Source organism: Astyanax mexicanus, chromosome 1 (genome assembly GCF_023375975.1).
Source record: "Astyanax mexicanus isolate ESR-SI-001 chromosome 1, AstMex3_surface, whole genome shotgun sequence".
In the NCBI taxonomy this organism is placed as follows: Eukaryota; Metazoa; Chordata; class Actinopteri; order Characiformes; family Acestrorhamphidae; genus Astyanax; species Astyanax mexicanus.
The window spans coordinates 53,427,445-53,455,055 of NC_064408.1; the positions used below are offsets into that span (position 1 = coordinate 53,427,445).

A 27,611-nucleotide genomic window follows, 5' to 3' on the forward strand; every position below is an offset into this window, starting at 1 on the left:
TTTTAAGCTACTAATATGTTTTTACTATGTATCTATATGTTTAACTAATACGTTTTTACTATGAACAAGTACAAAAGAGCAGCATTAATGCCTTTTGGGGAGAACAACCCCAAAAACATTATTCGCGTGCAGCACCAGAGGGAGCTGTTTATGCTTAAGCTTGTGCTCACGTGACACAGCTAAGCTAGCTAATCAGACTCGAGGCAAAACGAGCTAATAACAAAGTTGCTGATTTGAATTTGAAGCTGTCATGAGATTGCAATTTGTGTTCAGGTGACGACATCATGCCTTTTACATTCACTGTTTTCCTAAACACCCCACAAATTTACTTATTTAGGTAGTAAACTAGCCAACTAGTAGGCCTGTACAATAATTATTTGTTAGCCTGTACGATAAATCATTTTTATTCTTAAAACAAACACTAAAAACCTTACCCACAGGGTGTTCAGCTTTTTAGCTCATACAATGGTACTGTATTGTTTTCGTCATACGAGTTTTTGTAACTTTGTTGGCTCATGTGACTTAGCTATCTAGGCTGGAAGCAGAGACTTCAGAGAGACAATAAAAAGTGCACCCATCAATTTTTCATGGTAAACACATCAAAATTAACTGCATTAAAACCTTAAATATACTTAAATAGGCTGACAAGAAACCCTAAAAGCACTACCTGCATGCTGCACCGGAGGGAGGTCTTACCTGACAGATGTTAACAGGAGCGACAGAAGCGAGCTAACAACAGAACTGCAACTTTCGTAATTTTTTAAGCTATTGATGTAATTTTTTCAGATGTAAAAAGATTTCAATTTGCGTTAAGAAGACATTATGCTGTTTATATTAATTGCCAGCCTAAACTCACAACAAATTTACTTATTTACATAGCAGCTAGCAGCTACTCAGCTAGCACTTAGCCAGCTAGTAGGCCTATACAATAATTATTATTTTTTTGCATGTGAGATAAATCACCTTTTTACAACAAAAACTAAAAGCATTTCCCACATGCAGCGACAGTGGGAGCTTCCTGCTGCAGACTATGCTGTGACATAGCTAATTAACTTAACTAACCAGAATGCAAGCAGAGATAAACTAATACTCTTTTTAAGGGTCCAAAAGCTTGTAACTTAAATGCTACTTATTTCGCTAGCTAATTACCTTATATCGCTGTATGATAACTCACATTTTTATTGTTGTCATTGGAATGTGTATGTATGTGTGCTAAACCCTATACCATATTTTTTCCATTAGATGCTGACATTTTTATCTTTAAAGTAATTAAACATACCTCTCCTGCTTTTTATAAACATTTCCTAACCTTTAAAAACGTTTTCATTGAGGTAATTCTGCCTCTGCAGCACCCTCTCAGGTTTAACTGTGCTATAGAAGAGGATGATGTGTCTATGTACTTCGGTATATGATATAGATATGTAGATCAGACATAATTCCACCCCCCTGCTGATGTCTAACCATCTGGGTCTCACCGCTATCAAAGGCACATTGCTGCTGCTTTAGCTCAGCCAGTCAACTCTCCCTCCTACCCCACCTCTAAACCCATAAATCACCCAGTGACCCTCCCAAACTGCCCCTCACATTTTTTATTGCCTTTTTCAAATTTTGAGTTAAGGGGGCGGAAGTCAGCTGCAAACAGGGGATTTAGTGCACCTTTACCTAGAAACCTAACTAGACTGGGGGCAGAGCGAGCTAACAACAAACCTGCAATCTAACTTAAAATATAATTTTAAAGCTACCAATTTTCAGCTTTAGTACAACACAAGTGTCTCTTATTTAGCTAACCAAAATTAAATGATATGCGATAACAACAAGGCGGGTCCAACAGTCTGTGCTCACATGACACAATGTATTCAAGAGGTCAACCGTACGTGCACACACTAAACTACTTCTTAGCCTGGGTCAAATTTGTGCATTCAATCCAAGGAGCAAAAAATGTAAACCTTTGTGGAACTTTAACAGATCACATATTGCGTTTTTTTGTCCACATTGTGCAGCACTACTAGAATAAAATATAGCGAACACTGTGCTGAATGTCTGTGCTGTGAGTGCTTGTTTCCTTCCTCTGTTTATGTTAACAGAGGATGGAATAGAAAAGATGACATAAGAGCATGTAGCTAGTTCATAGTTAGCCACTGTTGACCTGATACTGCACTCATAGTGTAGCTAACACAGACACAGAGAGAGGATAAGGGCATCTTTACAGTGTGTAAGTAGTCCACTGAGGATCTGGAAGCACTGACTCTGTTTTTATGATTTTAAGACTAGAAGATTCGTTTGTTTCCTGCAGCACTGAAGCGTTTGGTTTGTGTGTGTGTGTGTTTTTCGTTACGTTGAACGTGCAGCTGCGTCTGATTGGTTAAAGCGAGCGAGCGCGTGGTGCATGGTGACAGCGAGTGCGTGTGTGTGTGCGTTGGATTGGGATTAACGTGTCAGTCAGTGAGTTGCAGTAGTAACGTGCAATCATGTGCAGGGGAACATTGTGTACACACACACACACGCACACACTGATATGGCCTTTATATTGCAGCAGCCCACACACTCGCACTGAAATGATACTGGATACAGACTGGTGGGTTACCCACTGCAGCACCCCCACTTCATTGCATCAGTCACACGTGCAGTGAAAATGCAGCATCCCCTCTTTGTGCAGTTGTTGGAGCGTGCAGGACGGTACCACTGCGCAGGCTCTGGTCTGAAAACGAATTCGTTTGCAATGCGTTTGTCCCGCAGGCGCGCGCGGTGAACCTCCCCAGCACACAGAGCTCTGCTGCTTCACCACTGGGACCAATAGTCAAAACAAACGGAGGGATCGGGAGCCACAGGCTTATCCCACTGGCCCCGATGATCAGTGAAGCTCGCAGCAGGACGAGGGGCTGAGCCGCAGGTCCGTGCGGCAGCCTCGTTAGATCTGTTGCACACCGGACTGGCCGCTTGTGCTGATCGGGGACTGGAGTTTGTTGCTCGGCGCGTTGAGGCTTTAAACGCTCCGGCAGCGGCAGGTGCCCGCGCGCCGCTTACATAACACGCTTAGGCCCTCACTCTCTCATTAAACAAACAGAGAGAGAGAGGGAGAGAGAGAGAGAGCTGCTGAAAGGGCTCTTATTGCAACATGCAGTAAGATATATTACATGTAGACATATACAATGTATATATTTACAAACATTAATGCTTCCAACTCTAATATTATTGGTTAGTTTACACTGCTAAAGGCACACGACACAGCACTTTCTAACATTATACAAAGGGTGAGACTTATATTTGAACTGCACTGAGGTTATATTATATATTTTTGCCTGACAATGAAACAAACATTTGACCAAACAACAAAGACGGTTTTCATAATTTTTTTTCACTTTTATCACAGTTACATGAATTAAATACCCTACATCTTTTATCTTGCTTTTCTAAAAGTAAGTAAGCACAAAACTACATTTTAAAAATAATTTTGAACGCTGGACATTTTAACATCCCAGCAGTTGTACCAACAAAGCACAGTATGACTTAAAATAAATTAGCAGCATGTTTGCTGCGTTTACAAAGAACTATTCACCCCATGCTGCTTGCGAATTAATTGCACCATAAGAAATTTCAGTGTTCGTTATATAGTAATAAGTCTTTTCATTTATTTGCCCAAACAACAGTGCTTTTTTGCTATTTTCAGCCAAAAAATGTCAGTTGCTGACATTTCAGTTGCTACATATTTGGTGTCTCTGTACTTCCTATCTTGGGGTTAGCACAAGAAATTGTACTTGAGGTAGTTTTAAGCTAAGCACGTGCTAGACTCTTAGCTGACTTTCAACACTTTCTCTTATGTTATGTGTTTAGCTCCAATTTGGTAGTCTGCTAAGGCAGTGCAGTTTATTTTCTAGGGACTAAATGTTTGGCTAATGTTGGCATTTAGCCAACACAGATACCTGCGAGTATAAGGTGGCAATGGTCTTCAGTGTTATTGGGATTAGAAACACCATATTCTCCAAGAGTGTCTGTGGCATTTTACAGCACAGAAGATTTACATATCAAAAGGCTTTTCCATTGTGCTGGGTTTCTGTGAATGTTGGTGCTGTTAATATACAGTCATGGTGAAACACACAAGGTTGTGTGGTTTTAGAATTGGCCCATTTCACGGCTCTGTTGTCGTTATTATGATAGACTTTACTTTTGAAAGACTATTCAAACACTTTACAGTGTGTCAGTTATATGTACTGACATATCATTATTTAACCATACCTAGGTAAATACAGTTCTCTATTCTATGGATTTTTTTTTTCATCTGCTCATTTGTTTATTAAGCTTTTAAATAATTTCTTTATATTGTGCTTCATATGATGTGTTATTTATTTAAAGTAAAGTATATCTGTAGTCACATTTTAAAGCTATATTTTTCTTTTTTTCCCCATCATCGCTTTCCTGGATGCTCAGACTGTCCGCCATGGCTTTCCCTATCAGCCGTCCTCCATGGCATTCGACCCTGTCCAGAAAATCCTCGCCATTGGGACTCAAAGTGGAGCTTTACGATTGTATCCTTTATCCTGTGTGTTTGTGTGTATTTGTGATTTTGTGCATGGTTTTGTTACAGATTAGCTGCAAGGAAGCACCCGTAAGTACTGATTTTAAAACTGTTAAGATGTGGGCATTTGTGTTCATCTCTACTCGTCACACTGACTAAGTGCAAAGAACTCTTGGACTCTGTTCAGTAACACCAAAGGCGACACTCTTTGCCTATGTTGATCTCACGTCTCAAGCTATGACTCTGTGTGCTCATGCTAAAATAGGGATTTGACTGCACATTGTACTGGGAGGAACATGGCTGAGATCAGGCTAATTGAAATCATCGCTGTCTATTCAGCTTCAGTCTGACAGGGAGAAGCACAGTTTTTGGTCTATAAGCAGGCGGAAAGGATTTAGATTCCATCATTTGAGAGGTTTTCTTTTAAATCTGAAAAGGCTGCCCTGAACCATGGCTTTAAAAAGACTGTCTGACTTTCAGCATTAACTCCTATTTGTTTCCAGTTCACTGGCCTGCTTGCAGGTGCATTACAGCATTGCATACCAACATTCTGTATCCTAAATGAAAAAAAAAAATCTCGGCTTTACTTCCTTCATGCTTTTCCTCACATTGGTAAAGGTTACGCCAGACCATATCTGTAGATGGGTTCTGCCTGATTCTACCCCCTTCCTATGCCGGCCGAGCCGACTCAGTGGAAGTTGATGCCGACGGCGGCACTTGAGAGAATTGACCCTCTTTAGAAATGAATCGCTTTTGAGGAGCTCTCCGTTTCTAAGCCTCGTGTAGTGATTGTGATCAGATAAGAATTTCCTGCCTGGAGATGTTGGGAATGAGTGCTCCTAATTTTGGTTTAGCAAATTTGCTTGCCCCCTCACCTCCTATCCTCACTTCCCCTAGTGCCCCTAGAGCCTGAAGCCTTTCTGTCAGTATGGGTTTCCTCAGCTGTGGGTTTCCCTTTTATTTGCTTGTAATGGTGCCAATAGGGCTTTTTTTTACCATTCTATGTTGACACCAACCTTAGAAAAAAAACAGCTACATAACTGGTAATGCTGGGCTGTATACCGGGGGAATTTAAAACAGGTATGCATTTTTTCTCATACCACCATACCACTAGAGGCACTGCAGAGTGCTGTGTAGAACAGTGCCAACAAAATATTATATGCACTCTTAACAGTACAGTAGTTCACAAACCTATATTTAAGCCCAGTCATGCAAATGATATATATATATAATTGGTAATAATAAAAAATAACATGAGATACCGTGACACCGCCAGAATCTTGCATAATAATTCTGCCCAGCACTTGTAACTGGACACAGAAATCACTTGAACTACAATTTTCCCCATTACTTAACCTGGAATTCCTGAAATATTTTTTAAAAGTGGTTCTTGGTGCAGTTTCTTATTGGATCAACTGCTGTAAATAACTAAAAAGTGAAATCTCCTAATCATATATAGAACAGAAACACAGAAACACCACTGATTTTCATAACCAACTGACACCTCAACTAAGTAAGTGAGAGTAAGTGAGATGCCCAGGGATCTGTCTCCTACATTGGCTGGCCGGTCAAATGCCTTATCAATAGAATTTTTTGACTCAGTGGAGCTGTGAAAGTGAAAGTGTGGCCCTTTTGTCTGGCGATGTGGACGTGTTTCATCGTCCGTTAGCTCTGACTCTCTGGGTCTTGGTTTTTCTTGGTTCTGAGGATGATAGAAAGTGGCAGATCAAGGGGCCGGAGCGGTGCGCAGGCGGAATTGTCCGGAAGATTACTGCAGAAAAAAAGGAGAGGGAAGTCTACAGTTTCACGCCAGCGGGCTAATGCACCGTGATCCCAAAAAAGCGGGCTGCTCTCCGCCGTCCTCCACAGGCTAGGGAATGTGTTTACTGTCCCCAAAGTGGCACAGCCTTCAATCGAAAAGTGTTGAGAGAGAGAGAATGAGAGGAGAGAGGGAGGGAGAGCGAGGTTAGCTGGTATTGTGAGAAGAAGAGAAAGACAGAGTAAAGGAAAAGAAGAAAAGGAAAAAAAATGTAAAGAAAAAGAAATAGAGTTGCGTTTTCTGTATTTTTGTCTCTTTGGCCAAGAACTATCGTCAGAAGGGCTGTACTTGGAAAGTGATAAAAATCTGCCTATTTTGAGCATTGGCATTTGGACAGGGACTGTTTAAGCTTCACCCAGAGACTTAGCATCAACGTGGATGCCAGTTTCTAATAGATTTACCAAGAAACTGCCGCTCTAGTGTATTAATAGATGGCTGTTTTTTCTATGTGACTCTTGGCGTTTGTGTGTACTGTTTTAGAAAACCAGGCTGCTTTGGGTGCTGAAGCTGAGCATCTCTCTAACCACCTGGTGCCGGGTGGTCGCTGTCCTTTGCAAAATGGATTGTTAAGTGCAGAGGAGAGAAAATGGCAGACTCATAACTCAGCCAGCCACACAGGCCCAGTGTCTCTGGCTTGCTCACAGATCTATTGATCACTCTCTCTCTCTCCCTCTTTCTATCTATCTATATCTCTTTCACACATACACATAAGTGAAGATCTTGATTCGATGACTTCATAAGGGAGCAGATGCATTGTAAGTAGCCCCCAGTTTATGGTCACCGCACATTTCACTGCTCCCTGTTGCAGCATGAACGTAATGAATACTCCAACACTACCTCCCTCAGTCATGTCAAACAAATAAAGCGACTGTCATTAGGGGCAATCGGTAACTTATTGGCTATCAACATTAAGGAACCTCAAACCATTTATAGTTATCATTACAGTGCTGCTCATAGAAGCTGCTAGTTTTATACTACAGTAAGCTCTAATTTGGAGGATATCACTCAGTACTACGGAGTGGGCAGCAACCCATCTTATGACAGTTAATAAAGTAGAACACAAAACAACACCGTGGTTATAGTATTGTGACATATTGTTACACCATGCTTTTCTGAGCTAATGACAAATTTTTGTCAGGAGTACAGTTTGCCGTATTAAGACCTCATTGCTTTTAATCACATTGTAACAAAACAATGTAAAAAACTTGCATATTTACTGCACTGCTTACACTTATCGAAAGAAACGTGATATTGTGTATCATTGCCTTCAGATGTTTTAAAGCAATTGTTGATCAAACATCAACATTTACCATGCATTATTAACTTACTCCAGATCCAGTCAATCATCTGAAGATTTGCTTGCTTTAGTTTAGAATAGAAAACGCTAGGCTAAGGTTGCTAACACATACTTGACTTGTCTTATCTCGAAAAATAAATATGAGTGTTTATTTTATTTGTACAAAAACATAAAAGGTGCTATGTAAACATGTTTAGAAAATACAAAACTTTCTAAACATATAATAAGATCTTTGGAAAATACAGATCTTTCTAAACATATAACACATAATACGATCTTTAGAAAATACAGATCTTTCTAAACATATATTAGCTTAAAATGGACAATTTTTCAAAATGGCTGTCATTTCAATAATATCTGAGGAGGAGCTAAATTTAGCCTTACAGACTACAGTCATTCCATGTTGTTAACCACAGAAGATTGTCTGTACAGGACAAATTAATTTCTAAAATGTGCTGAAAAATGTCTTTGGGCATGTATTTATAAAGATGAGATAAGTGACAGTCCAGGTCCAGTGTTTAGTTGCTGTGTGAGCCTAGCACCTTCTTTTCCAAACTAAAGAAGCACATATAAATTATCAAACATTTTTGCTGACTGAGTGCATCTGCAATAAATAATCAATCATTTTATCACTATTTTAACACACTGTTCCTGTAATAATCGAGATGGTTGTGTGTAACTCTCTCTAGTCATACTGGTTACATTTACTGTCATTAGTTTCGGAATGTCAGCTCTTTGATCATAGATGTATGGCTGCTTATATGAATGTTAAATACATGACTAAGTACATGACTACATGACTCACTTTATAATTCAGTCCTGGATAAAGCCTCATTAGTTTGGCTGACCCAGGTTTTACAACTGACCTGTCTGCGGTTCAGCTTCACCACAGAAACAGTCTTCACCATAACCACCTCAGGCCTTTTCATTCAGTTCGGCTACTCCTCCATCAGATTGGTTGGGTGTATGTAGCAGTACAGGGCGATTGATCTGATTTGCCATTATACAGTGTGCTTAAATTAGAAGGCTGTGACATGAATGAGTGGTTGCTGCAGAGCAGACCGTATCTCCCAAAGCCTCCACCCGAGAGTAAAGATGACAGTGTTTTGTGGAAAGATGTTGTGTTTTCCCGGCCAGGGGTCATGGCTGTTATGAATGCGTTGGAGTGCCTTTGTCTTGTGTCGTGTCGGGTGCGTGGGACTGAACGCGATTCACACACAGAGACTCCGCCTGAGGACACACATGCCTGGGCTTATGTAATCCACTGAAGTGAGGCTCATCATTTGAAGTGTGCACGCTTGTGTGTATGTGCGAGTGAGCGTGTGTGATGTGTGCTCTGTGTGTGTTGGCCATGGCTCTGGAAAAGAAGCTTAACTCCTTCCTCTCTGCCATTATGACACATCAGCAACCGTCAGATGCTGCATATTTGAGTGTGTGGGTTAGGGGGGGGGGGGGTGGTTGCATGCGTATGCGTGGGTGTGTATCAGAGCAGAACTGCCAGCCCGTGGCTGCTGGGGATAGGCTGTCAGCCCGGATGTGACCGGATGTGATCGAATGCATTAATAACCCCAGCCAGATTAGTGTTTCCCAAAGAGAACAGGACATGCTAAAAGAGACGTCCCATCACACTGAGCTGCCTTAGACAGCACTGTTTCCAAATGTACTTCAATTTGATTCAGACACAGTTAGCGAGACTGACTGCTACAAGGACTCTCTATGGTGTTTATGTTGGTTGTCATTAATGTAAATTTTATTATGTGTGCATAATGCATTAATAGAAGCCGTGTGTCAGGAATACATCAGAATTTTAATATTTGAATGTGTTTTGTCAATTTTATTTACATAAAATCAAAATTGGGCATGTGAAAAACAAAATTTCAATATAAATGTGCAGTATAAAAGCTTACAAATAACAAATAACTGCAATAAATATCATTTATCACACTGGTAGTAGTCAATACCAAAAAAAAGTGTGAAAGTAAATAAGTCTGGTCGCAGTTACCCTGCATAGTAAGAAGCCGAACTGTGCTCGGAGTCATGAAGCATCTGCGTTATGTAACACATGGTGCTGGTGTCTGTGCCTTCATTATAAAATACAGTGGTGTGTCCAGAGTGTGATAGGCTTTCCGTTAATTTGAGAATCTTTTCTCTCCTTTTGTAGGGTGCGTTCAGATAGGAAAACTGGGTTGGGTATCTTATTTTATGAATTTATTGAATTTTCTTAAAATTCTGCACCAGCAGAAAGTTAGAACATATGTATCCAAAACAGTAAGTTGTTTTTTACATTGTGTCTAAATGTCATAATGAAAAGACCATAGAAATGCTCCAAATTTACTGTTTACTTGACTTTACTGTGATTGATGTTTTTGTGTGACAGTGACAACATGTACAATATTAAACAGAATTCCTTGCAACAGACTAGTCACAGTTGAACATCCATTTTCCTTTCCAATTGATCTGGTTTGAAACAGTCTTTCTGGTCTACTTTTATGTTGAGACATTGTGCTTGTTTATCTCTATTCTGACAGTTTGTTTCTCCTGCTTGATTAACAGACTCTCCCTTTATTATTTGTTATTTGTGAAAGCATGCTCTGTTACGTTCTGATACGCTCATTTGTTCTTGGCTTTCAGTTTCACCCCCTTCCATGCAAGTTCTGCTTTCTGCCATGTTCTGGAGGCATGTGAAGCAGAGCGCAGTTTGTGCTCTAACCCAAGCAGAGGTCCTGGAGGTTGTGTAAGGTTCATTCTGTGAGGTGAGGAGGCGTTGGCACTGCTGCCAAATCATCCTCGCCCTCAGCCTGCAGCTGTTTGCCTCATGCTGCCGGAACGTTCCCTCAGCGTCTGCCCAATGTCCAACTGGTGTCCCTGCAGCTAAACACGAGTCTGTGTGCAGCAGGGATGCATGCTGTGGGAGAAAGACTATACTGCAGTTAAAAAAATGTGAGTGAGATATGTTATGCAGTATGAAATATGCCAAGGAAAGCCTTCATTCAGCATGTATAAATAGTAAGTATGTGACTGAGGTTTTGGACAGCCATTAAAAATGGAATGGGATGAAACAAGCTGATTTTCTTTTTACAGAGGGCTTGTAAAAAATGGATGAGCTGTGCATTTATTGGCTTATTTATGGCACCTCTAGCACTGTTACATGATTGATGTAATTATGAGTAAAGCTGCTTTTAGTATCCTCTAACTGTGGTGTGAGCTGTGTGGTTAGTGATTTGAGAAGCTTGTTAGCAAACTGTGTTGAGAAAACTGGGCTCTGTCTGGTTCGTAAGCATTTTATGCCAAACTGTGTTCATGTGAAAGATCCTCAGGAATGTTGACCCTTCTTTCTTAGAACTGTTGTGGCTCCTGAAATCTGAAGTGAACAAAGAGCATCAGTCACTGAATCGAGTGAGAACTGGTCAATTTGCTCACAAGAAGTTCTGAATCAGTTTTTGCTATTTATGAGTAAATGTTTGAGTAAAATGAACATTGTTATTTTATTCTATAAACAAGTTCTCATTTATAAAGTTTTAAGTGTTCAGAAATCAATATTTGGTGGAATAACCCTGGCTTAATCACAGTTTTCTTGCATTTTTCCGTGTTCTCCTCCACCAGTCTTACACACTGCTTTTGCCACTCCTCGTGCAAAAAATTCAAGCAGTTCAGTTTGGTTTGATGGCTTGCGATCATCCATCTTCCTCTTGATTAGAAAAATCAAAGACACTATGTATGTTTTGTGATAATTTGTGATAAATGCCCTAATTTCTAGCAATTTAGAAAGACTTTGGTACGACTCAATGAGCCAGTGTCGATATCGCCTGCAGATCTGCTCCTTTTTAAACTGCACTTTCCTCTGCTAAGGAGCAGATCTCTGTATGTAATATACTCATTTTTCAGTGTGAGCTGAGATGGAATCAGTCCATGTCAAATGCAGATATTTATTTTATGTAATGTAATAAGGCAGGCTTTATCTTTAGCCAGGCTGTCTGCGCTTTACTGCTGCTTGCCAGGAGGAGGCTTTTTAACTGCGACGGGGGCATGAAACAGGGGGGTGTACATGCTCTTAAAACTGGTTGTCATAGAAATGTGCCCTTTGTGACGTCCTCCGAGAGGCTGTTAAATAATTTACAGTACAATTACCCCCTCCCCATCTTCGTTCCTGACTTCTTAACCCGAGTCTATTCTAGACAGATCGCTAACTGGGTGACATTTTCTCGAAAGGGGGCACATGATTCACTGCCTTGTCGTAAAGCTTGAATGGTGAAGTTGGAAACAGATTCAATATTGTGTCCTGGACAGCACTGCCTTCATTGTGAGTGAAGCAGACAGCTAAAGAAACTGGCATCTCAGTTCAGTTAAAAAAAGTTGAGACCAGAACAACAACATCTGCATTAGATGAGGGAGTGTTTTTGGCTGTGTTCACAATGCAGACGGGTAGTGTTTTTTAAATATCATGTTTAAGCTATTTTTGATGGGCCTAGACTGTACTCCTGTCCAATACATATCTTAGTAAATTGTATAGACTGCGCATGCGCATCATCATTGATATGTCTCCTCTTATGTATGGCTAAAGTCCTTATAAGGAAGGACATTTTTGCAACACCACTAGTCAGATATTTTCAGTCATATGAGACCAGCCTTCTATCTCAGTGAATGGGTAGAGACCAAAATACTGAAAATTGAAGGTTAAACTGCAGTTTCAATAACATATCTAAATCAGTGACAAATCTGATTAAAAGGTTATGAATTGTTTATAGCATTAGGCTCAGTAATGTACAAAAATACCAGAATTTTTGGTGATTTGTCTGATTTGTTTTGGCTACTGTTTCATTCTAGTTCACTGACTCTCATTCTCACAGCGTGAGCAACAAGATGATTTTATCCATAAACAGATGCCATAAACATGATGAGCATTACAGCAAACTTGCATTCATATTTCAGTCAGTGACTGGTCTCCCCATTAATAACATCTCTGGAATGGTTTACGTATACATACTGTGTACATAAACTGTCAAGGCAGAATTTCGATAATAACAAACACAGAATTGCAAGACTTGTTTCCCTCTCTTTCGCTTTTGTGGCTAAGCTTCCTTGGGCTCCTCTATCTGTCTTCTATTTGCTGGTGTTTCTCTCACTCAGCTGTGTGTATTATGGGATGTGGTTGTTAGGGGAGACAGGTTGCCTCTGTCGTGGTGTCCTCTGCTCAGGTTGGGAATGCCTAATGCCCTCGAGGTCACGTACCTGTTCGGTAATTATAAACAACAGATGCAGTGTTACGCTTCACCACCTTAAATGCACGCACATACACACACGTACAGACACACGAACACACACAAACACACACACACACACACAAATATATGGACACATGTATGCAACTGCTGAAGCTCAGGGCTTGCCAATTTAGCCCTTTCGGTTCAGCGACTTTGACACATGCGAGTTGCAACAATCCCTCTTTCACAGACACATACATACACACACCCACCAATTCACACGTCATTACACTAACGAGGCTGGCCGAGCCGTCTGACTTGGCCGTCACTGAACTAATCTGTCTCCCCATCAAAGACTGCCCCAGGCTCATTGATTTGTTTCATCGCTGCTTCAAAGAGGCTTCCAGGCCCACAGCCTTTTCCTTTTTCCACCCCCCACAAACACAAACACACACACAGATAAATACTTAGAAAATGTAACTATACAATGTGTATAAAAGTGGTACATCAATGCTACTGTCATTTAACATATTCCCCCAAACTCATTCACCTATTCACAGACAGATACCTGAGCAACAGTGTGTGTGTGTGTGTGTGTGTGTGTGTATGCGAGACTGGCTCAGTGACAGGTGTGACCTTGACAGGCAGTGTGTGTGGGTGTGTATATCACACCCTCTGTCTCTCTCTCTCTCTGTCTCGCTCTCTCTCTCTCACACACACACACATACACACTGTCTCCTTCTGCAGGGTTTTAAAAGTCCACAAGAAAATGTACAGTCTATATATTCTAATAAAAAAAAAAACACTTCAACCTTAACCCAAAACCTAAGCCTCACTCTGGTCCTCATTCACACAGTGTTGCTAAAACGGCTAAGATCTAGTGTGTACCGCATATGCAGTGCAGAGCAATATAATTCAATGCTGTATAAAAATTAGTTCTCTTTTCCTCTTCCCCGGCTTCTTCATGTGTTCCGTCTCTCCATCACCCCATCCTGTCTCTCTCACTTGGTTACTCAGCAAAAGCAACCCCACACCAACTTTGGCCTCATTCTGGAGTCTTGTTTTTTGTGGAGGGTTGAAAGAAGAGCTCTTACATAAGCAAAAGTGCTAAAAATAATTCTGCTTTCATCACTGCTATAGCCATTACATGGTAATGTGCCTTCAGAGGAGCAAGTCAAAATATTCAACAGCAAAAAAAAAGAAATAGAAAGAAGGAAGAAAAGCTGGATGAACACTGTGTACTGACTGGGATGTGGGAGAGAGCGAGAGATAGGGGCATATTCATCAGAAAGCTCTGTGGCCTTATTCCTCAAATATGTGTCAGCACTATTTAGTGATATCTCTTCTGTACCAGTATTGGTGTAGTGCAAATGTAACATTTTACTGTTTATTGGTAAGAAAAACTTAAAATTAAAATGAACTAAAATTTATGTCATTTGCTGTTTAGAGTAAAAAAAGAAAATTGAGTACATTCCGATTCTGAAGTAGGGGATTTGTTTGGATTTATCTGGACGTGAACTGCAGATTTCCATGTGAGCAGAGTCTGTTACACAGACTCAAACTTAAACACACTGTTGTGTATTAAAAGCAATATTCACAAGATTGCGCTACTAATGACAGAAAGACAGAAATAAACAAACACACACAGATTAAAAGCAGGAAAGGCTTTGACACACAAGAGGATGAAGTCAAACCATAGTAAACATCTGTAAAAATGTTAAACGGTGGAGTAACCTGTATCCAGGAAAGTGATGTTGTTGAGTGGATAATTACTGGTTAATTAATTTATGATGGCCTTTTTTCCTAAATTATTTAACCAACATAGCCATAGCAATCTGTGTGTGATATTGAGTTTATGAGGAGCTTCTGTTTGAATTTAGTGAGGCATTAGCTAAGCTAGTATGATTCTGTGTTTTAAAGTTGTTTTTGCTGCTTTAGTGTCAAGTTTGCGTCTTGTGAGTTGAAGAGGTTTTTTAAGAAAAGATCTGCTGGACACAAAGACAAAAAACAATGTTATTTAAAAATACTAAAATACCTAGCTACTTGTGAACATGATCTGAATCTGAATTGCAGGTGTAAGATAGCCTGTGGTCTGCTTGTGTCTCTGTTTTGTGTGTGTGAGGGAGAATATGTCTCACATGTATTGTAGTTTTAAGTAAGTGTATTTTAGTCTATGTCGACTTTTAGCAGTTGAGATTATTCATGATTATTCATGATATATCAAAAAAATTCTTAAGCTTTCTAATGTGGCTTTAAAATATCTTTTGAGACAATCAAAACAAGCAATGGCAGTTACATGGCATCATTGAGAATATTATAACATGCTGTCTACCACTTTAATGTTCATAAAGCTTTTAGTCTTAGTCTTATTCTGTAGAACTGCAGGATTGTTACTCAGTTGCCAATTTGAAAACACTATTCAGTAATTTTCTGAGTTATTCCATTTGCCTAAAACACTAAGGCACTTGGAACAATCCACTCTAATGCACACACATTCATACAACAAACAAAGCAAAAAAAGAACTGCTTTCCTAGAACTTCCAGGGAAACAGATGCAAGCCTGGTGCTACGTTAGCATTCATGCATGAGTACATCCATGAATGTCCATGTTTGCAAGGATACACTAAACTGAGAGCCAAGAGGAAGCAGTGGATGTCTATGCGGATGTTTCTCACCTCACTTGTTTCTCGCTTATGTGACCCAGCTCTGGTCACTGCTTCTCTGAGCTTTTAACAGCTAGAGAGCTCATGCACCAGCCCCAGTCTGAACCGTTTAGTTAAGTGCTTTAGGTAGCAAGAAACAAATTAAAGCCTTGGTGACTCTAACTGCGCAGACCTTTTACTGTTTCAGAGGCAGTGCTACAGGAGTAGCAGCACTTTTCCTGCTGTTGATTTGTTATACAGCATATTACATTTACAGCAAATTATCATGTAAGTATATCTTCATAATGAAATAATTATTTGCAGAGTAGCTTAATTAAATACACCTCAATTACAGCCATTTGGGAAATTGTGCAATAATAAATGTAATTTAATCATAAACCTCATAAACTCAAATGTGATGAAAAAAGTGAGAATGAATTATTATAAATTTACCATTGCGGAGAGCATTATGGAATAGATAAGATGTTAAAAAACTAAATCCAGTTAAAAATGATTAATCCTGCTTCCAAAAAAACATGTAGTTGGTCAATGTCATAGAAGTCCTTGAGATATATCTGATATGCTCAGAAATGCATACAGTCACTATGGGATGTAATTAGCTAAACTAATTGTGCAGAAACACACAGTAAGTTGTGCTATACATTCTGTCAGTTGTAGGCACAAGATCAACTGTCCCGTAAATCAATATACTTGTCAGTAAACAAAAGTTAATAATGGAGGCTTGATGTGTTTAATTCTACACACAGAGCCATTTGTCATCCCTCCTGTAGCTTTGTGGGTGGGGCGATCCAAATACAAGGTATTACAGAGAAAAACAAGCCATCGAAATACAACAATCTGAAGATCGATTGTATTAAGAAGTGAAGTGATTGTAACAGTTATTTGACTTGTACTTGAAGTGCGTATGCTCCCTAATGGACATTTTCATGTTTTGTGCAAATTTGTACGTGTTCAGACATGTAGACATGTAGGCATTGTTATAATTGAACATACTAACCTGCCATTATGATCTAAAGTCTTGTTATTTGTCATGATTATTGATTTGATAGTTTACCTCAATTATGATGTATAAACGTTATTTTAATAAATGATGGACACTTGTTAAATTAAACAAGCATTTTTCCTTGGTATGAGCTGTTCAGTTGAATGGAATTGTAATGGCTAGGGGCCGGCCGAGGGCTTCTTCGGCCGCCAGGGGGAGGTCTTGAGCCTCTAATCAGACCTGATCCACTCCACCTGGGTTTGCCCCTATATAAACCCTGAGATTCAGGTCCTCGGTGCTGGATCTTTGAAGCTCGTGAGAGCGAATCTATGCCGGTTTTCCGAGCGAGCCCCGGCTCTTTATCTCTATCCCTTTTTCCTTTCGAGTTTGGTGTAGCTGTGTAGAGCAGTGAGCTCCACGGCCGCCATCTACCTGTCTGTAGTCTGGTGGAGCAGAGCGGTGTGCTCTGTTCAGCCGCCCCTCTCGAGTCTCTGTGTGTCTCTGTGTGTGTGTTTCTCACCGCGAGGCGCGGTTTGTTTACCTTCCCTCTCCCGTGCTGTTCCTCCCCTCTCTGGTGGAGCAGCGTTTAAATCCACAAGCACCTCAGTTCAGTTTTGTTTTCTTTGGAAGCTCTTTTGTTCAGTTACTCCTTCACCTCGTTTTATAAGAGGTAGCCGCACTTCCTCGGCGATCTTTATTTACGTTTTCTCCCCCTCTCTCTCACTCACGCTCGGCGCGAGGTTTGTTTTCCACCGTTTTTTTTCCTCCGCCCGTTTTTGTTGCTCCGCCCCTTTCGGCGAAGCCTTATAAGGTGATTAAAGCGGCCGCGTCCCAATCCGCTCGCTGGTTCAGCGGTTAGAGCATTGGGCTGCGGCCGCGACAGCCTGGGTTCGATCCCCGCGTGGAGCTGGGCTTTAATAAGGACTTACATATATATATATATATAAATAAATAAAGATAGATAGATATATATATATAGACCTCAGGGCGGTTCACCTGGACCACAGAAGCCCAGGAGGCATTTGATGCAATCAAGAACCTGCTGACCAGGCTCCCATTTGTCGTGGAGGTGGACGCCTCTGAAGTAGGCGTGGGTGCGGTCTTGTCCCAGCGGGCGGGGCTGGATGGCCGACTGCACCCATGTGCCTACTATTCCCACCGTCTGACCCCTGCCGAGCAGAGGTATGATGTGGGATATAAGGAGCTCCTGGCAGTGAAGCTCGCCCTAGAAGAGTGGAGGCACTGGCTTGAGGGGGCCGAACACCCCTTTCTGGTCTGGACAGACCACAAAAACCTGGTCTACATCCAACAGATGGGGGTTGTTTTTTACCCGGTTTGATTTCGTCTTGTCATACCGCCCTGGGTCCAAGAACATCAAACCGGACGCCCTCTCTCGCCTGTGGGAACCCCTCCCTCTCCTAAGCGAGCCCTCCACCGTTTTACCTCCGGCCAGGATCCTGGCGCCCCTTCGGTGGGGACTCTTGGACACCATCAGACGGGCCCAAGAGACAGATCCCGGTCCGGGGAATGGCCCACCAGGCCGGGATTATGTACCTCCCTCCCTCAGGAAAAGGGTACTAACCTGGGGACACTCCTCACCTCAGGTCGCACATCCAGGGGTCACACGCACACTCGAGTTCCTGCGGCGCCAGTTTTGGTGGCCCCGCATGGAAAAAGACGTGCGTGCCCACGTGGCCACCTGTGTAACATGCGCGCAGGGTAAGGACCCCAGAACCAGACCCACGGGTCTACTGCACCCTCTAGCGGTCCCCTCACGTCCCTGGTCACACCTGTCCATGCACTTTATCACGGTGTTGCCCCGAGACAGGGGCAACCCCGTGATACTAGTCATTGTGGACAGATTTTCCAAGGCTGGTCGCTTTGTGGCCCTGCCCAAGCTACCAACCGCGCAGGGGACTGCAGAGGTGCTGCTGGACCAGGTGGTCCGCATCCACGGACCACCCGCTGACATTGTGTCAGACCGCGGGGTGCAGTTCACCAGCCGGTTCTGGGGGGCCTTTTGCCGCTTACTGGGGGCTGGGGTTCCACCCCCAGTCCAACGGACAGACAGAGAGGGTCAACCAGGATCTGGAACGGACCCTCCGCTGTCTGGCGTTGGCGGCCCCGTCTACCTGGTCCGACCAACTGAGGTGGGCGGAGTATGCCCATAATACGCTCTGGCACTCGTCCTTAGGGATGTCACCCTTCGAGTGCCAGTTCGGTTATGCTCCGCCTGCCTTCCCCGGACAGGAGACGGTAACGGTGCCTTCAGCCGACCAGATGGTTAACCGTTGTCGCCGGGCTTGGAGAAGGGCTCGGGCCGGCCTTTTGTCTGCCAGGACGATGCAGAAGCGTCACGCAGACAAGAGGCGGAGGCCTGCGCCCTCCTATCGGGTCGGACAACTGGTCTGGCTCTCGGCCAAGGACATCCCACTGCGGGGCAGCCCATGCAAGCTGGCTCCACGGTACCTGGGACCCTTCAAGGTAGTGCGCCGGATCAATCCGGTGTCCTACTGCCTCGCCCTGCCCCCTGCCATGAAGGTACACCCGACCTTCCACGTGTCCCGCCTGAGACCCTACCTCTGCTCCGTTGGTCCTGCCTCTCCCCCCGGACCCCGTGTCGTGGGTGGTGCCCCTGCCTACACTGCCCGCCGGCTCCTGGACTCCCGTCGAGTGCGCGGGAGCCTCCAGTACTTGGTGGATTGGGAGGGCTATGGGCCGGAGGAACGGTCTTGGGGTTCGGTTTGTTTACCTTCCCTCTCCCGTGCTGTTCCTCCCCTCTCTGGTGGAGCAGCGTTTAAATCCACAAGCACCTAAGTTCAGTTTTGTTTTCTTTGGAAGCTCTTTTGTTCAGTTACTCCTTCACCTCGTTTTATAAGAGGTAGCTGCACTTCCTCGGCGATCTTTATTTACGTTTTCTCCCCCTCTCTCTCACTCACGCTCGGCGTGAGGTTTGTTTTCCACCATTTTTTTTCCTCCGTTCCTTTATATAATTCCACAGCTCATTTTCTAAAGAACTTTTTAGTTCATTGTGTATGAAGTGAATATGAGTGCATAAAGTGAAATCCCTTGGCTCCCCTTGTCATCAAGTAAACAACAGCAATAGGGAGTAAACATACTGTAACTTGGAGGAGGCAAAATGTCGCTTTTCTTTTATATATAGCAAAATAAACAAAACACTAGGGACGAACTATAAAGAATAAGGTTACTGAAAACACTATGAACCGAAGGATAAAACAAAAAACTAAAACAAACAAGCAAAATAAGCAAACCAAGAAACAAACTAAAGAAAACAATCCATAACACTGTAGACAAAACACAGCAGGACAGAGACTCAACAAAATTCCAAACAGAACATCCAGACCGGGTCAAAGAAAAAGCACGACAGAGAACAAAGGAGCATATGGGGTATTTCTACACAGGCACACACAAGGGACACCTGTAAGTTTAATGAGGGGGCGGGGAAACAAGTGAGACAGGAGGGATTACAGTTGACAGGGCGGGGCTAAGGCGGAGACAGGACAATAACACAGGCCATGTGCTTAAACAGCACATGGGGAAGTAAACTAAACAGACTGAAAGACAGGTCAGAAACAGAAGGAACAGAAAAGGAAACACACTAGACATACAAAGGCTAAAGGTGTGACACATACACAGGCAAGGCAGTATCAGAGGGTAGGCAAAAATCAGGTTCGGAAAATACAAAAACAGAAACAAGTCAGAAACAAGAGAGTTAATACAGGCAAGAGAAAACGCTTTGTATGAGGAAAAATCTGTCAATTCACTGTGTGGAAGAAGTGAAGTTAGGGGGTATATATAGTGCATGTAACAGGTGAAATCAATATTCAGGTGATTGACCTTTTGGTAGTGCCGTGTGCAGTGTCATGTGACAAGAATGGTAGTGATGTCAGTTTGTGGTGAATTCTAGGTATCGTAATCTGGAGGCTGAAAATTGCAGGGAGATCTGAGTGTGGGAGAGACAGTAGTGTCTTCGGTGCCAATCCTGACACACCTGCTACAGCTAAAAACACTGGGCCAACTCTTCGTTCTGTATGAGATATGTCTACATTTCATAGTGTTACATTTTGTTCTGAGAACTAAATAACTGACATAGGCAAGAATTTGTCTATTAGAGGTTCTGAATGTCAGTTTCAATGAATTTTTGTTACTCGGCCTTACTTTCATTAATTCTCTCTTTTACTTCCTTCATAGCTGTCTATTTTCCTTCCCACATATTTCCCATCTTCTTGATGATACTGTAAAGTGGCGAGACTGAAGTTTATCTATTGAAGCTTAGCTGCTGCTGAAATCTGCCTGTCAGCTCTCTTTTGTGATTGACGAGTCTGGCCTCCGTTCCACTGGCAGCTATAGAAGTGAGATACACCAAATAGGAGTTTGTCAGACTAGAAATTTATAGATGACAAGTTTGACATGTGCTCTCAATCAAATGACCTCATCACGGCACTTTTTTCTTTGATACAGCTGCAAATTTTCAAACTCGCAGCATATATTTGGCTTTTTCATTTGATTTTATGCAAATTTATTTGTGATAGAGCATGGGTAAGTTTTACAACAACTTGCTTTTTTCTCTAGTGATTGTTTGGACATATTCCACCTCCGCATTCACTATACAGCCTATGCACTGCATAAATAGTGTAAACTCTGTGATGGTTCTACGTTCCCCCTTTTCTATTTACCCTCACTTACAAACACACACATACGCGCACACACACACACACACACACACACACACAGAGGATTAAGTAATTTTAATTCATATTAATTCCTTGCCTGTACTCAGAGCATTGCTCTTAGCTGTTGGCTGACATCACACAGGTGCCCTATAGTGAGGTGGGTTGGGGGGATAACATGCAATGTGTGGTGTGATGAGTCACTGTTTTTAATGTGCACCGAGGCACACGGCTGGCATGCGTCTTATACGCACACACTCTGCGGACTTGTGCGATTTGGTGTGTATGCACGCCTAGGGGCTTGTTTGTGTCTTTTCGTCTGATTGGCTCTGTGATGTCAAATGCACATTAGAAGGGGGATGGAGAAGGGGAAAACTGAGATAGAGCTCTCTGATGAGAACGCGGTGAGTGTGTGTATGTTTGTTTTTGAGTGTGTGGGTGTGTGTGTGTGTGTGTGTGTGTGTAAAACAGCCTTCTGGAGGTTGTCGTACTGTGGTGTAGCCTTCCACATAGTGGTCGTGTGCCTTGGGGCGTGCAGTTAATAGGGTTAATAGGTTATAGGGGAAGTGCAGGAAAAACACAAAAGTAACAGTCACACAAAACCACTGTATATGTCTAGTTTTGTTTGTTTTTCACTTTAATATTTAATGTTAATAATATTTTTTATACTTAAATATTTTGAATCTGGCAGCTCTTTTTGTTGTCTAATATAGTTATGACCAGTAGTAGTGTTTTAGGATCCCAACGTCATTTTTAGTGATTGATATTAATTTTTATTGCCCGATGCTGATTTTCCAAACATTTAATCTTGGAAAGTGTGTAGTATAAGAATAGGCAATGTAATATTATTTACAATGTATTTAAAACAAACACAAAATATGTGTAAAATATGGACAAATATGCAGTAATATTAATCTTACCATTAGTCAATCAGTGACAATGCAGAGTAAAAAGAGAGACCTTGGCCTTTGGGAAAGTAGTTTTTTACAGTGTAAAAAGAGGGCTTGAGAGGGGATGTCATCTATGATAATAAATAATCCAATAAAATGTGAGCAATTATCCTTTTAACTTATTACAAAGTAAAGTAGAGCACTTACACCTGACCTGGATTACAATTTCCACCACTAGCCAACCAAGTTAAATACAGGATAGCATTTTAGCTAGTTCCAAATAATAATACCTTTTATAAAACTAATTATTATAATAATATTTTTTGACAATGACATATGATCTTACTCCACAGGATTCTGCATCACCGGCTTCTCCTTTTCACACATTTCAGCAATTTGCACTAGTTTCATTATGACAACCTACAATAATAATAATACCTTAAAGGTACGTCAGTACTGACATATTTTCAAAAAGAGCACATCATTCATTTACTAGTGGGGGATTTTGGATCGCTGTTGATTTAATTGTTTGTTTGTTGTTTTTTGTCATTTATCACCACAGACACTGCTTTAGATTTGGATTATGCTACATCTAAAAAACTAAAAAACAGGAGCGTCTCCTGCTGCTGTTTCTTTAGCTGAGTTGGCTGAGCTGAGATAAACTAGCTAACGCTAGCTAGCCCAGAGCTGGCTGTGTGAGAAGCTACTAGATGCTTCAGAGAGCAGAACATTGTTAAACATATTAGCTTCACTGTAGATTCATGTGGCTAGGTGTCTTTCATTTACTGTCAACAGTTACAGTTTGTTCCCCCTAATGTAACTTAGCCCCCCGAGGGAGTTGGTACAGCCTGTGGTGTATTAATTAAGCAGTAGCTACATGCAGGTAAACAGAACCATGCAGAGATAAGAGAAAAGATAAGTTCAGGCCAGTTTTAGGGGTTGACAATAAGGTTTTGTACATATATTTATTTAAAATTAGCCATTTCTTTTCCTTTTTTCCACATGCAAATATAATTTTAGGTCGTTAAAATCATTTGTTTCATAAGGATATTGCTGTTGTTTTTAAGTGTACCGTTTACCTCAATCAATGATTTTGTTAAACTTTAGGTAAGCAATGAAGGCACTGGTCAGGCTGTAAAAAAAGGCTCTGGATGTATTTCTGCTCCATAAAACTCATGCTAACCTTTAATTCTGTGCAGTAGTGATCAGGGACTAAGTCTGTTTTGTAAATCACACTACTATTCTTAGTCAGCCATTGTATCTTAGCAAAAGTAGTAACAATCAAATAACTAGAAGGGTGCCTTAAACTATTTGACTCCAAATATATTTGAGTTTATTGTAATTTTGTTAGAGTACTCGTTGTTACTGTCTGGCACAGTCTTCTAGATTTTGAAGGATAGATTTTCTAGGATTTTTTTCTCACCCTAATAACTCAATAATCCCTCAACACATAAGCATAAACTATATATATGGCTAGAAAGACCTAGAAATATATCCTACCAACTCCAAAAATTGCAGCGTCATCGCTCTCTGGTGAGGATCCATGATTATTCCATTGGGGAAAACATGCAATAATAAGTGCTCTATCAAAGTTTCTTTAAAAATACCTTTCTGTGACTCATTTTGTTGCATCAGTGTTCAGTTCTCAGTGACAAACATTCATTCTGAAGTATAATCCAGTGTCTGAGGCTCTGAGATCTGTGTCGAGTTTCCCCACAACTGTGTTTACACAAGGTTAGAGCATTATATATAGCATAGGCTTGCAAAGAATGTTTCACATCATTGTTTCAAATTTGCCCTTGATTCGTGAACCGAATCATTGTGTAAGGTTATCGCAGCAGCATTTAAATTATTTTTCCTTTTTTTTTCAGATGGCTTTTTTTTAACTATTGAGTGAATCAAAACAATAACTAAGTTTTTTTTCTTGAACCTTTAGTAGCGTCTGTCCTCTCAGACAGCTCACAAACAAAGTTGCCTTTTAAAGAAATTCCATAAACTTATTATGTTCTTACTTGAAATGAAGAATAAACATCACATTGTTAATCGTTTCAGATTTTTTATTATTAAAAAATAATTTGTAAAATGTAAAAATGTTTGATCTTCCATTATTCCATTCCATTTTTTGCCGTGGTATTGTTCAGTATCAGTATGGAGAAATTTAGGCAGGTATTGTATCGAAAGTCATAATTTTGGTATTGTGACAACAGTAGTCCACAAACGCTAACAGACATTTAGAGAGAGGAATTAAGGTCATTTTGAATGGATTTTTGATTGAAAAGAAAGACTTAAAGCAGTCAATGTAAATGTTATTTAAATTGGAATTAAATATGTTTATTTATGAGATCAAAATGGTTCCTCTGGAATCACTGAACAAACTTTTTGTCACGTATTTTTAAAACTGTGTGTACTAGGAATTTGGAGATTGTTTTTCCATTGTCCTCTTGCTCCCCTGAGTTTCTTTCCTTTGTTTGATATTTTTGTGTGGCCTGAGAATGACTGTGTCCTATATCTGAGTGTGCCTTTTTGCCCTCTTCTAGCTTTTATACACAAACACATACATACACAGTCCCAGAGTCCATAGAAGTCTTCACTCTGTAACGATTCTCAGGTACACTTTCACTCTTTACACTCAGCTACTGCAGAGTCATGCATTTCTAATGGCTTTTCCATTGTTGCAGGCAGTAGCAAGTGTGTGTGTGTGCGTGTGTGTGTGTGTGTGTGTGCCATCTCATTTCTCACTCACATACCCGCAGTGAAAGTAAGAGAAAGAGAAAATGTTTTGTGTGTGTGTTTTTTTTTTTTTGTTTGAAAGGCCATCTGTGTGCATAAGCTATATAAGCCCCATATATAGAGCAGCACTATGACAGTATGTGTATGTGGATTCATTTGGTATATTGCGAAGCAGGCTGCTGAATGCATTGTGCATTCCATAAACAAGCTCAGTGATGCTGATGAGATGTGATATGAAGATGCTTCTCTCTCTCTCTTGCTCTCTTTCACTCTCTGTCCTCTGAGTATAGTAAATGACTGTTTTGTATCTCTAATCAAATTGTCATACAGAGCTTTATGGGCTGGGACGAGGGGAACTAGGGAACAGAGAGAGAATGAGAAGGGGAGAAAGAAAGAGACTGACAGAGGGAAAACACAACGAATGAGAATGAATGAGAGAAAGGCAACACAACTAAAGGGATTAGGGGCATGGAAAGGTGGTGGTGTTTGTCCCGTATCCACTTTTCCGCTTTTTGACGGAAGCTCAAAGCTCATGCAACATCACTCACGACATACAGCAGCATTTACATAACACACAAGCTAAAGCGCCTACACACAGTGGATTGTGATCATGGAGAGGATGAGCACAAGGATTTTGCTTATACACAGCAGACCCTGCAGTGACAACAGGGGCATCCTCCGGCTGGGCTTGCAGGAACAGATGTATGGATGCTAAGACTGAGTAGACACATACACACAGTTTCTAAAGATCTAATACTGTTTCTGTTCTGGTCAGCGTGGTGCTTATTAAGTGACTTTGTCTAAAATCCCTTTACTCTAAAGATATATGTTTGGTGTAAAAGATTTTTCTCTTTTCTTTTTCACTGAAGCTGTGCAGCTAATGCAGTTAGTAATGGAAGAAGTCTTATACCAGCTGAAGCATTGACAAATGACACACTGTGGCTGTCAGGTTCACTCCTTTACCTTCCTCCACACTCTTGATGAAATTTCATTGTATGATCAATTTACTCTCCAAATTCTAAAGCTATGTTTGACCCCATGGACCTGAAGAGTGAAAAGCTTTTGAAACTGAGACAAGGCAGTGGAACCTCAGGGGAATTAGTTCTGGAGGTTGGTACTATTTTTGGTTTTACACTGCAGTTTAGTGAGTGGACTAAATTACTTTTCTAAGTCCTGTCTTCATCACCTGCATGGAATCCTTCTAAAACTGATTGGTTTTTAGAATGTTGTCAGTTTATTGAGTTGCCTTTCCAGTCGAGGGCATGTGTGTCATGCAGCAGAATGCACATAAAAGATTACCCTTCGATTATTTTATGTCTATTTGTAAGTATGGGTTTATCTACATTCACTGTAGATGCAAAAATCACCAGCATAAATGTTTGCATCCATTTTGTCACGTGATACGTGTACATGTGAAAGGGTGTCGGATTTCAGCACAACACCCTTTTTTAGTATTCTTTAAAGGCTTATAATACCATACCTCAGCTTCCTGCAATTGATCATCTAACAAATTGCTGTTTAATCTAACTGAAAACTCTAATAGAACCTATAGTGTTATTCCTGCAAAGAACTATTTAGCCCCTGAACCTATGAAGCTGAGCATCACTTGATTACTAGCCCCGGACGGTTGTCATAGGCTACCACAGAGATTTATCGAACACTTTATCGAACACTACCCTGCCAAAACCAACAAGGAGTTGCAGTTGCTTCTGCCTCCAGGTTATGTTCTTTTTTATGACACAGCATTTTCATTTTATTCTTATCAAAAACCACCAGAGCCTTTGGTAACTTCATTGATGAGGGAGTAGTCAAAGTACAGTTGATTCTATCACTGGTTATCCACACCTATCTCCATTAAGGCCAGCTGACAATCAACCTGTGCCGAGAAACAGTCACTTACTTCACTGTGGGAAGATATTTACCCATATCGCCTTTTCCTAGTTACTTATACTTGCACTCACAAACATTTTGGGACTTCCAAGGTTCCACAAAGTACCACAATCTCAAACTCCTGTTTACAGTTCATATTGGTCCTAACTCTAAAGAAACTTTACGTAGACATAATGCAGGTCCTTTCTATGAATTAAAAATCAAATATGTTTTAAGCAATGAAAACCAAACTCAACTCCCACTGCATCGTACCATTATTGGCAGTTAAACTCATGTTAGGTTCTATTTCCCAACCAAAATCGATAACTACCCCCTTTCTGCTGCTGTGTCACGTGCTATAGAGGAATATGTTGAGAAATCCCTTAAACATGGCTTTATCTGCTTTCCCACTTGCCCAGGCTCAGCCAGGTTCTTCTTTGTCCAGAAGACAAAGACCTTAAGACCTTGTATTGATTACAAAGGGCTTAATGAAAGAACAGTAGAATACCGCTATCCCCTTCCTATAGTGCTCTTTGCCATAGAACAGTTATGAGGGGCTCAGCTTCGGTCTCCATAGTGCCTACAACTTCGAGAAAGAGGGAGATGAGATGAGTGAGGAAGATAGCTTTCTGCTTTCTCCAACATCAGGGGCACTTTGAGTATTTAATCATGCCATATGGCTTATCTATCTCTCCCACAGTGTTTCAGTTGTTCATTACTGACCTCCTAGAGGACATAGTTATTGTTATTGCGTGAATGACATTTTTAGAGCGTTTTCACATTTGTAGTTTGTTTCCCCGGTCCGAATCAGTTGATGAGTTTGTTTATATGGAGTGCGAATGCTGCGTATATTGCATTGCTTTCAGTGTGTAAACAGTTTAGCATGCACCAGAGCAGCACCAGAGATGGCATTAGTTATTAGCTATTTTTATATTATAGCAAATAAATCAAATTAA

The 27,611-nt window shown here is 41.1% G+C and overlaps 1 protein-coding gene across 3 annotated transcripts in view; it reads left to right on the plus strand.

The window, feature by feature from the left end:
* The window catches only part of stxbp5a (syntaxin binding protein 5a (tomosyn)), a 127,901-nt gene that overhangs the window by 1,049 nt on the left and 99,241 nt on the right, over nucleotides 1-27,611 (plus strand). For all 3 annotated transcript variants that reach the window (XM_049479928.1, XM_049479930.1, XM_007255661.4), the window contains exon 2: nucleotides 4,426-4,523. In XM_049479928.1, coding sequence (XP_049335885.1) covers nucleotides 4,426-4,523 — 98 coding nt within the window. The remainder of the gene's footprint in view (nucleotides 1-4,425; nucleotides 4,524-27,611) is intronic.